Source organism: Coloeus monedula, assembly GCF_965178545.1.
Source record: "Coloeus monedula genome assembly, chromosome: 2".
NCBI lineage: Eukaryota > Metazoa > Chordata > Aves > Passeriformes > Corvidae > Coloeus > Coloeus monedula.
Genome location: NC_138782.1, coordinates 6,994,964 through 7,007,356, shown reverse-complemented (window position 1 = coordinate 7,007,356; position 12,393 = coordinate 6,994,964). Strand labels below are relative to the sequence as shown.

General features: G+C 37.9%; 1 protein-coding gene across 1 annotated transcript in view; it reads left to right on the top strand.

The window, feature by feature from the left end:
* The window catches only part of TASP1 (taspase 1), a gene marked incomplete at its 5' end in the record, with an annotated part of 79,256 nt that extends 67,936 nt beyond the window's left edge, over window positions 1-11,320 (top strand). Inside the window, one exon of the mRNA XM_082302403.1 lies at window positions 9,913-11,320. Coding sequence (XP_082158529.1) covers window positions 9,913-10,008 — 96 coding nt within the window. The 3' untranslated portion in view covers window positions 10,009-11,320. The remainder of the gene's footprint in view (window positions 1-9,912) is intronic.
* Between the last annotated feature and the right edge of the window lie 1,073 nt (window positions 11,321-12,393).

Genomic DNA, 12,393 nt, shown 5'->3' with positions numbered 1-12,393 from the left:
CAGCAGTTAACAACCCTATCCTAACATATGATTCATGTCAGGATAAGGTGCCACGAACATGTCCATTCCTTCTGCTGACAGTAATTGTATTTGAATAACTTTATCCATCTTGATTCAGCTATACTGGTACCATGTTTTTCTGTGGGCATGTCTTCCTTCAGCTAAAGCAATTGCACCATCAAGGAAGATATAAAACAAATTTCAAACAAGTTCCTAGAATAGCCTCTCTGATAAATAATTCCAATATTGCCATCCATATTTTCAGTTTTTTGGGGCCTTAAAATTTATTTTTAATGAGAGAAATATTATGTTAAAATTGAATTTAGCAGTGAAAACTGGAAAATTCTGTCACATCATGATCAAGGAGTAGGGATTAACCAAGTGGATGAGCCATCCATTCTTAGGAAAAGAGCATGGAAGGGAGAAAAAGGAGGGTACTGTTACATAGCAACTAGAGCATTTAGGAGAGATGTTTGGAGAACAGGGATGAACATGGGAGAAGCTGCAAGCAGAGACAGTCATAATTTCTGTAGGCATTAATGCAAAGGGGGGTGTGACCAAGGTGGTAATAAAAGAATATACCAAGGTATAAAAGAAGAAAATCATCATCAGATATTTTACATAGCAAAACTGGTGTAACACTCTGTTCCAAGCACTGGGAATGGATGAGTTCATCCTCAAGGCATAAAATGTGCAGGAAAAAAAGACAAGAATGCCCCAGAAAGACAAGAAAGATAACAAGCAGTTGATGAAGGAAGTGCTGGTAGAGATACAAGTGAAGGATTTGCTTCACTTTTGCGTAACTTAGGTACAATTCTTTCCAGATAACTATCCATGGAAGAGAGTGTGGTGTTGCTTCTTTTCTTAATATTTATTTCAGATTTTGTTGAGAAAAGTCCAAACTGAAGTTAAAAGCTCAGATTGAAATGAGCGAAACTAAAGCGAGTTCAGCTACAGATGTTCTAGTACTTGCTAGTTAGCTTTTAAATTGTTGTCTTGTGTCTGCAGTGAAAGAATAACTGAGAATAAAGGATGTTAAATGTTTCCAGTGTGCACACCTGCCTCTGACTTACACTGCAGAGCTCAAGTTTTGTTTCTTCCTGGTAGTGTCTAATTAATAAATAAATGCTAAATATGAAATCTGTCTGGTAATGAGTATTAACATGACAGTGCCGTGCCCAGAGTTGCTTTCCTACTCACAGTTGCAACATTTGACATCTGGTGTGCATTGTTTTCATACTGCTGGTAAATTCTCCAGCTGGTAATCCTGATTGTGCTGACAGACACAGCTGCTCTTCTTGGTTCACTTTTAAATTATGTTTTTGACCTTCACTGAAGAGTTAATCCCCCTCCCTTTCTTCCTTCTTTGAGTCTGTGGCCACAAATGCTTTCCAGAGAAAAACCACAAACGCTTTTGCTGCTGACTTCTATTGATCAAAAAAAGTCTTCTGCCATAAAAGCTGGAATTTTGTTCTGCTACAACTAGGACTAAGTTATAGATGGAAAACTGGGCTTGAAATAGAACACAATGTATTGCAAGTGAAAAAAAAAATCTCTGTTCTTTAACAGAGTGACTGTTTTGCTACAGTTAATTTTGAGTGCTTGCCATGAAAGAATAATGGGATAAGAGTTCATAAAAGTATAAAATATCACTTGTTTATGGGTACCATAGCAAAATTATTAGGCAGCAGCTTGTAAGGAAACATTTGCTTTCCTGTTTTTCTAGGGTGGTAAAGTCCTTCAGGTTTTATTTCTTTCATCGGTCTAGGACTTGAGTTTTGTTTTTTTGTTTTTTGAGGGGTTGTCACAGTGGCTGATTTTGGACTGGTTCAATTTAATCAACAATTTAATGAAGATGAAAAAAATAAAAAGCAAGACTTAAAAAGCTAGAAGGTTTTTAAGTGTCTACTGTTATGAACTAGACTAATATTAGAATCATATAAAGGGGTACATAGTAAGGAAAAGAGGAACCTGCTTTACAGTCTTAGTGTGGTTCTTAGGGCATGGGGGGTTAATGCAGTTCATAACAGGACCTAGCAAATGGTGGTTCTGAACCCCAGGTGGAAACTGTGGAGGTACAGGATGCCTTTCTTACAAGGCAAACACACAAGGCAGATGCAGCTCACCTGCAGACACTGGTGTGCTCAAGACATGGAGACAACCAGTTAACTCCTTAAAAGAACAGTGGGACAGGAAAGTGGAATCATTGGCTTGAAGTGGTACGTACACCCTGACCTGCAGGTGCTTCTGGCTTTTAGCAGTGTTAGCTCTCCAAGTACTGACCCCTTGCACCAGGGGTTTGTTTGTTCCCAGTTTAGGGAAGACTGGGTTCTGCAGCTGGCCGCTCACCTCCAGATCAAACTGCCTGAATGTTAGCTCACCAGCACCAGCTGGCTGAGCCTGAAAGAGCTGTGCAGTAATAGTGGTTTGATTTGAAGCATACATTCTGGAAAGGTGTCCTGTCTTTTTTTTTTTTTTTTTTAAACCAGTTGCCTGGAATAGACACCATTTCCTGTTGGATTAAAGTTTTTGGTTGAATGTTGCTTTAAAAATCCTGCATAGCCTTGCCAGATGAACTAAGTTCACACCTTATTACTGACACAGTCACCTCTGGTTGTGTGTCCTATCAGCTCTTTCTTGATGCTGGAGCTATTTCAGCTCCTCCACCACTCATAGCTCTGGCAATGTCATCTCCAGCACCTGCATGGTGGATGGCCCAGTAGCTTCCCTCAGATTTTTATGCCACGAACAGCTAATCAAGGCATATCTTGGCTGGTTCAACTGTGCTTTTCTTTTTTTCTTGTCATCCTTCTCGACACAAGCAGCTTCATAATCACTTGGTGCCAGCATTTGTCACAAATTGGATGTGGAAGGACACAAGCTTTCATCTGAATATTTTGGCTCTTTCCTTTACTTCTTGAACTAACCTGCACCGCCTGGTGCTGCACCCAACCCAGGATGGTACTTGGGAACCTCAGTTATGAGCTCAAGGGGCAGATATACTCTGGTTTAGGAGCTTCTGGACCCAAACTTCCTTCCTGAAGCGATACTGTGACAGATTGTTTCAGCATCAGACCTGTTCTTTGGGAAGATGGATGGGCTTCCCAAGATCTCTTGAAGGAAGGTCTTGTATTGCCACCTCTGTGATGGTAGAGTTGTCACGTAGCTGATGCTCAGCTCTTTCTATCAGTAGTGAGGCTGTTGGAATATTGTGGGCTGCAGTGCAAGTTTTGGGCTGCAGCCATGAGAATACATAGAAACAGATAGAAAACATTAGTTTGTGGATTCCCTCTGCGCTCACACAGCTCCTTTTGTAGCAGTAACTGCTGCATCAGGAAAGGTTATGACTTCTAGATTGAAGGACTGGGAGGTTAAATAACTGCATGAACTGAGGAGGATTTTTTTTTTTTGGTTATTGTGTTACTGACTCATGAATTACGAGATATGAATTTAAGGTATTAAATAAGCAATTATTTCATTTTCCAGTCCAGATTTTCTTTTTCTGAGATACTAGTTAGTGTTCAGAATAACCTTCCAGATGCTTGGGGTTTTTTATGGATCCATAATAGATCCAACAACTGATCATAGCTTCAGCTAAGAGGGTCACTCTGTTACTGGGGCTCTGACTTCTTTAAAGTTACTCTGGCAGGGTTCAGTTATCATTTCCTATTTTCCTGAATTTATTGGGTTGTGTTTTGAGAGCTTAAGCATTTTTGTTGTCAGCACTGGGAAATAGCTCTACTCTAAGGTGTTGCTTCTTGCAGTTCTGTTCATACTGCCATGGATGATGTGTAATACTTAATAATTCCTTCAATTCACCCATAATGTGATTTTAGATTTAAATGAGGAATGGGAAGGAAGGGGTGTTAGTGGTTAGGTTGCACAAGTCAATTGACTCTTCTTAGTTACAAAGACTTCATATCTTCTTGTTCCTTGTCTGCTTGCCCAATGGAGGTTGCTTCAAAGGAAAATAAATTCTTCAATCTCAAATGACAGTGCAGCGTATGCCTGCAATGTGAGTTCACATACCGACGGCATCTCTTGAAGTTTCTGGCTATGGGTAGGCAGCCTTTCTTTGATTTAATGTTGTGTATCTGTGCATAATCAGACAGGAGCCCTTTTATCTCAGACAGGGTCTGCAGAATATTTGTTTACTCAAGTCCTGCAGTATATTCTGTATGCAGAAAGTGTAAGTGGCTGGGATACTTACTTCTTCCTGGATCTGACAAGTGTCTTGTCATGGTGAGAATAGTTGGTGGTGGCTGATGTTTCTGCTTCTAGATAGGTAATTCCTCACTGTGTTTTCAAGAGTATTTGAAGTCAGAGTGCTTTTTTTCCAGGGCAAGATCCAGCCTCGATAGCAGCAAAATGCAGTTTAGGTAATTTATTTTGTGTAAGTATTTGAAATAATCTATCAGCTCACTATATTTCTTAGTATTTATAAATCTGCTATATGATCTCTATAAATGTTGCAAACTTTGGCAATTATTGTAAATGTTGCAATACTTTTGAGATATCCTTGTAGTTCAGCCTCATAGGCTTTAGTTTTCCTAACAGCTGGATGACTTAGACAGCAAATTTAAAAAGTCCAGTTGCAATATTGAATATAATCCAATTCAATTGCCAGTTTAAATCTCTTTTTGGCAGCTATTCAGTTCTTAAACATGAAATGCTAAGCTTTATGTTGTGGCAGGTTTTAATAATGCAAAGCTACATGAACCATTCTTTCCATTCTCAAATGAACCAAATTCACGTTGCTTTGCAAGACGTGGTATAGCAGTAGTGGAGAGTGTTACATATTGCTGTGCTTGAAAACATCCATCAGCAGCAAGTGCTGTCCACACCAAATGTTGTGGTTGTGATGTGCAAACAGAAACTTTTATCTTTGACAGTTAATTTCATTTTCCAGTATAAGCAAACATGGTGGACAGGGAGACCATCTCCAGTTCACTTTTCCTGTGGATATGTAAGCTGTCATCATCAGATTTGTTCGCCTTTACTGATGCTGTAAAATTTAGCAGGAGTCCTTCCCTCTATGTTTGAAGTGATACATGTGACAAACACTGGTTGTAGTGATTATTGTTGGTTTTCTGAGGATGAGCTTCTGTATTTGACTTTGTGAGTAAAAGGTCTGTGAAAGCCCTTTGTCAGGAGAAGGGCAGTTTTCCAGTGCTCATTGGGTGAAGAAAGACATCTTGGAAGAATCCTAATTCTATTTTGAAAATTAGTGGAAAAATTTACTGAGCCTGTTCAGTGAGCAGAAATACGAAGTCAAATAATTCAGTCATTCATTTCAGACTACAGAGACAGTCTTTTAACTTCATGAGACAGGAAAAGTATATGTCACTGTTCTACTTATTTTCTTTAATCTTCACTCTTGTCTGGAGACTGGGGAATCAGTCAGAAATTTTCATTTGAAAAGTACTCTGGGCATACAGTGGACCATCCAGTTCTCTCATAAAAATAATTCTATTTGTTGGAAATAACCTTTAGTGCTAAGATACTAGTTAAAATGTTTGGCTCGTAGACCTTCATGGAAATTAACAGGCTCTGAGATGAGAAGATAAGTTCACTTTTTGGATTGGGTTCTTGCATAAAGCCAGTAGTTCTGGAACTCTCCCTGCATTTGGCTGACAGAGTGGGGTAGGGAAGATGGGACTGTGTGTCCAGGTATGCAAATATAAATGCAGTAACCTGACTTAGCACCTGCAGTTCACAATGATACAAATCACATTTGAAGATACATGACAGGGTTTTAGAATACCTCTACAAAACCCTGGGGTGCTGAGCTGATTTGATGATTGGTTGGTATGTGTCTTTAGGCTGGCTTGATACAAGTATGAGTGATTTAGTTAGAGACCTAAATAGTTTATAGTAATATACTTAAATCACAGAATGAATTTGAGCTTGGAAAACTGTTAACTTCCTATGCAACCTATATTTAAATCATTACTTTCAGTGCAGTGAGACCAGAATCACCCCATCATCAGTTGTTTCCCAACAAGGACAATATTCTGGAGCCTCTCTTTCTTTCTATTTTTTCCCCATTTTTTTTTCTTTATTAAGGTTTCACCAAACAAGATGCACATGGCATTTTCTGATAGCAGCAGTTGCCAGTATTTTGTGGGGCACCTTCTCCTGCCATACTACAGGTGTACATACAAACCATAGTGGAGGAGAGATTACCAGGAGACAGAGCAGCAGAGCTGCTGCCAAAATGGGCTTTTACTGCTTAGAAAATAAATTCAGAATGTGTGGTCAGATGGTTCTGATGGTGGAAGTGTGTACACAGCTAGAAGGCTCCAAATTTCTTAAGAATATATGGGTTTGGTGGTACTCCTTTTTTCAAGGAGCAAAGCTGTAGAAAGCAATTTCCTTAAGGATATGGCATCCTAGGTCTTTCATTATATTTCATCTCTATAGTGTAATGAATGGAAAAAGTTTGTTTTATAAATTATTCTGTCTAAAGCACATCCTGAGTGTGTAATAAGAGTGCTAAACACATGAAGCACTCCCTAGATTTGCTTAAGAACTGAATGTGCTGCCATCTGGTAGTTGTACTCTGTCCTCTTGGCAGCATTTTATTGACTTCAGCTTTCTCATGCAGCACTGTCTGTCTCCTGGCTTAAATTTTATATATTCATTTTACATTGCATTTATGCTTTTAATGAAAGAAAAGTGCCCTAAGTAGTTGTGACAAACTGATACTTTTACGTGAATAAAAGAAGGAGACTAGCTCTTTAAAAGAAAACCTTTTTCATGTTCCTTGGTCTCCAGGTTGTTTCAGAATCCTTGTCTATGAGACATGAAATAATGTAAGTCAAAAAGATGAAACCGTATATTGTTCCTGTAGGAGTTACCATGTATTCCAGAGGAGAAAGACCTGTTAGTTTCATAGGTAGTGGGAAACTTTGCAGTGTACATCAAAAAGCACTGGGAGAGAGTAACATTCCAGAGTCTGCAGCACTGGGGCTGGGGGCATCGATAGATCCATGATGTTGGTTTGGTTAGGAGGGAAAGAAGGAAACATTGTGTGTTTGGATGTCTAGTACATGGAGCAAGAATCAGCATCTGAAGGTTGGCTAGCTCATTTGGGCTTTATGGGGGGGGGGGTAGGAAGCAAAAAATCAAATCTTTCTTCCAGCACTTGCCTGTTTTCCTGTAGAACTGTGGGCACGAGGTTCCTCCTTTAAGCTGCAGCAAAAATCTGTGGTGACTGATTGTTGTCCCAGTTGTCAGTACCTCATCTCCTCCCGGACCCTCACCAACCTCCCTTTTCTCTAGGAAGGCAAATCACATCAGAATATTCTTGGGACTGTAAAACGTCTATATATGAAGCTGAAGATATGGATAACCCCATAATTCTTAATCTACCATTCTTTGACATACCCTTTCCTCAAAGAGAGGCTTCTGTGGAGCTGAGTGGAGGATTCATTCAGGAAAATTATTTATTTTCCCTTTTTTTTTTCTGGTCCCAGGCACAATTTCTTCCAGGTGTGGGTTCATTCAACTTGTAAAGCTGACAGAATAATTGAGTTCAGTTAAAACCTTTCCAGTGTCATTTTTTTTTTTGTTTGCTTTTTTATTTTTAAGTTTTTAAAAGCTAAACCTAATTGACTATACAATCTGGACTTAATGTAAAATATGATGGTGGGATACAAAAATGTAACAAACTTTACAAATAAGTTCTGCGGTTAATTTAAAAATATTAAGTGTTCTTTGATGTTTCTTTTTATTTACTGAAGTTTGTTCTTATGGTTAAGAACAAGAGAGAGATAATTGTAAGAATTTGCTTGGGAGTTTTCTGAAGTTGTCTTGACATGGCAATGTTATCCTGTCAAATTATTTAAGTCACATCTGAAACAATATCATCTTAGATCTGTCTCATTTTTGTTCTACATAAGGCAGCCATTGGTGAAAGTAATAAAAAGTAGTCAGCGTAAACCAGATCTGTATTTACGCCATCATAGAAAGGATGAAAATAAACAGGATGCAAGTAAAAGCTTTCAGAAATGTTTTATTATGTGTGGTTTCAGTGTTTCTGTAAATGGAAGTCTTCAGATGCTGGTGTATAGTGGTTTGGGGTCTTGTGTATGGGAAATAGGTTCTTCCTGACGTAGGAAATGAGGTTTTCTATAGGAAATGTGTTTTGGGCAGCTATTTAAGGCCAGCTACTTGCTAATGCATTAATAGATAGTGACTACCTGCTTATCCCCTCTTGTACGTTTTCCTTTCCTTGCTCAAAAATTCATTAGGATTAACTTACTGGTTTGCTCTGATTGCAGTATCTCGCTCAACAACCAGTGGCATTCTTCCTCTGAGGAAACTTGCTACCATGCTCATCAAACAGTGTTGCTTTTATGCTGTTACCCTTTTCATTTAGAAATTTTCACAGACCTGGAGAAATATCATGGATCTGTCAGTCACAGAATAAAAAATACCTTTCTTCCACTTGATTTTCTTCTTTTTACTTTTTTTTTTTTTAAATTTATGAAATAACATTTACTGACAAATTGTCAGTTACATTTTGGGGGAAGCTGTAACAGATTTGAAGGGAGTATTTTCTTCTCGGAGTGGTAAGTCACAGTTGTAACTGAAATTGTTCTGAAAGTAGGAACTTGTTCATATATCAAGCAGGAAAGCCAGAGATCAAAGTTTCAGCAGTAAAATGAAAACATTGAAATGTTTTTGATTAAATCTTGTTCTGTTATTTAACTGAAAACAAGACCACCTAAGTGAAGGCACCACGATACCCTTATCAAGAAAGGAATTAAAAGAAGTTGCCCGAGACACAAAATGTCTCTTCAGTGTAATGAACTGAGTTTAGAATCTCAAATAATTTTCTGCTCAATTGATGCAAGTTATTCTTACTGAACTTTTACATTTGTACTTCTTGTCACAACCCGTGGCCTTAGTTGCACCAATTAAATCTTTTAAGTGGGATAATGTATGTACCAACAAATATGTTGTGGGCTGCACTTACAGGAAGCTGTAGTTTCTAAATGCCAGCAACTTTATGTTGTGAGCTTTATACCATAGTAGCAATCATTTCCAGTTCCTAATTTAATATAACATGAGCTGTTTTCACAGTGTAAAAACATGTGCAGAGGGGATAAAAAGTCATTACTCTTAACAGTAAGTCAAAGTATCTTTTCATAAGTGGATGCTTTCGCCCATCTAATAAAGCATACCCTAGTATATAAAGGATCATTAACAGATTTTTACAGCCACTGAGTTACAATTCAGTTATAAAGTGGAGTTTTGTGTACACAGACACACGCGCCCACTTCCTGGCTGAAATGTTCCAGTGCCTTCTCGAAGGCTTTTAAAACTTTCTGTGGAAAAGATGCCTATTGGCAGAAACACAATTGTTCTTTGGATTGATTTATTTGGTAGTTGGCAACAGGAAGTCTTTGGAGTTTTTTAGGTGGATGACTAGGTATTTTATGCAGAGAAATTTCTCCTTTGCATCCTGATCATTGCAGTTGCCTTATGCTCTGAAGTATTAGTTTAGCTCTGTCAAATAGTTAATTCTGTCTGAGATTTCTGTAAGGTGTATTTCTGTATGCAGTAGTAAACACTTCTGAATCTCCCTAAGAAATAGACCTATAAACCATGCAATGCCAGAATGATTTTCTTTTGTCTTCACTCTGGATATTTCTTTCTACTTTCAATGCACTGATTCATCCAGTTTACCTTTTCTATGCATCTGTCATGGTCTTTCTCTTCATGTGTTAAACATCAATGCAATCAAAAAAGAAAAAGAATCTCAGTTTCTTTTCAAGTTGCTTTGTAATTTATCCTCAGACTTCAGTGAGGGAACAGCTTAATTGTTCAGTATTTACAAGCTTACTTTGTCCTGCATAATTTTGCCTTTTCTCAGTCCATAATATTCTCTTGACTTCTCTACAGACTCACATTTCAAGACTTCCTCCTGGAGCTGTGGCAGGACAGTCCGTGGCAATAGAAGGAGGAGTTTGCAGGCTGGAGAGTCCAGAAAGCAGCTGATTCTTCACTTCATTGCAAAGAATGTGAATGACTTTTTTGTACAATAGGAGTTTTTTTGTGTTTTAACAGATGTTGGAAATTCTGCTTTTGTTTTATACTCCGTATTGCAACCATGTGCACCATAACTTGAGACAAGTGCTGCTGTAGTTTATGTTCTCACTCCGTGAATGGGGGTTGTGTGCATGTTTATTTTGTCCCTGAATAAAATAGGAGCTCTCCCCAGTTGTGCAAAGATCATGTATGATTAATGATGGTGTTCTCATTTTTTTATGTTGAAAGATAACCAAAGTTAAGAAAAAAAAATTTAAAGATACGGTCACAATTGTCATTCATATTCTAAATTTAAAAGTAACAGGCCTTTGAAGTGGCTTTATAATGATGCGAAAAATGATTATGGTTTCTAAAATGATTATGGTTTCTAAGTTTCTCAGTGGTTAAAAGAAATCCAGAGGTGGTTTAAACACGAGTTGTTTTTTTCCTCTCCAATAAGGAGGATTTTTTTTTGTTGTTCAAAGAATGGTTTCAGTGAAACAAACTAGAGCAAAATTAAGGCTCAAATTGTTTTAAAATAGTCTTACAGGTCATATCTCTGTTCCCATACCAAGATGTTAATAGCTCCAAGCTGTATGTATTGCAAAAAGCTATATGAAGATAATGTATCGTAACGCAGTCTTTATGTATAATGGAATATTACAGTGTAAATAAGAAGAGTTTATGGAAAGATGCGATATTATTCTTCACTTCTGCTTTAAATCTATTTTTAAGAGAGGTACAGAAATGAACATATTACTGGATGCGAAGTGCAATGTGTATTAAGTGGCTGGTGGGAGGTCTGATACTGAGCTTTTGTATTGCTTAAGCAGCGTCCTCAAGCCCAGCCACAGCATGGGTATTTATATAACTGTGTGTAATATGTAAGTACTGTGCATAAATTTACTGTAACTCTTTTGATACCTTCAACAAAACTGCAGTGTAAAACAATGTAATCCTTGTCTGCCTCGTGAAGCATTGGCAGCTGAACTGTCATGTGTCACCAGTTTGGATATGTGAGCCAGGCTGCCCAAGTCTTAAAAGTGAGTTCTGACGTACAACCTTCCACTCAGTCCTTTTTTCTTCACAGCACTGGCAGCAATAGAAGACTTTTGTAATTAATTCTTTGTCCTGATAAGTATGCCAAAGAGAAACTAAAATAGTTCATCTTTTTTTCCCTGGTGGATATTTGATAATTCTGTTTTCAGAAATAGTTGATGAATAGATATTCAGACTGTATTTGCTTAATCGGGCATTGTACTTGCCTGTTTTGTAATGTTGTGCCTGCCTATAACAGACATACTTGACTGATGAAATGGTTATATTGATTGTAGTACCAATCTTTCATGGAAAAGAATAAATTTTTTTAATAGCCTGAGTTCATTTTCACTTTTATACTACAGCATATATCGAGATCCTGTCATCTGTGTGTGGTTTTTTTAATTGTGACCTCAGTGTAGCCCTATAGCTGAAGATACTTCAATACAGTTCTGTAAATAGTATGAAACAGCAGCTTTCCAGATTGCACAACAACAACGTGGAATGTACCTGTCTTAAAATAGTCTGTGCTGAAATACCAGGTTGGATCCTCAGTGGTGCACTCATGGTCTGAGGAAATGAAGGACTGTCCTGCAGCACTCCAGAAACAATGCAGCAGAAGCTGTGTTGTCACAGCCCTTAGAGCTGCTCTCACATGGCTAATGATTAAATGATTGTGTGGACCCTTCACTATGTAGTGAATGAAAAATTGAAGATGATGTATATGGGTTTGTGCATACCCACATTTGCAAATGGCCTTGTTATTAGAAAAGCTAAAGGAACAGTGTTAGCCTGCTTTTATTCTAAAAGTGCTTTTCTGTTTTGACATCATAGAAATTTTGGCATAAATTCACTCTTCCATGCAATAAGCATGGCAGAATGCCTTGTAAAATGTAAATTGATGAATTGTTTCTTCCCCTTACTTGCTTAGTCTCTCTTTTTGGAGTTTTGGATTCCAGCAAAGGATTTTTGTGGTTTGTTTTTACTTTACTTTTGTGTCTATACAATACCCCAATAATTTTTTTTTCCTTTTTTTGGTGCACAGCTTTCTACCTAAGGTACATATGAGAAGAAAACTGTCTTAGCACATATGAATTTTGGTATCAGTAATTGTGAAGACTGACAGGAGCAGAATTTCCTATCAAACTCCCACTTAAACCAATGAGATCTCTTACACTACTTTAATTATGGGTCTAACTGTGCTACTAGTTCTAGTTTGAGCTTAAAAAAGGCTTATGAAATACAAATGGTGAGGAGGGACACTGCAGTGATGTGGTCTGTAAACCCTTGTGTGTGATGAGTAACCATTGCCACTGG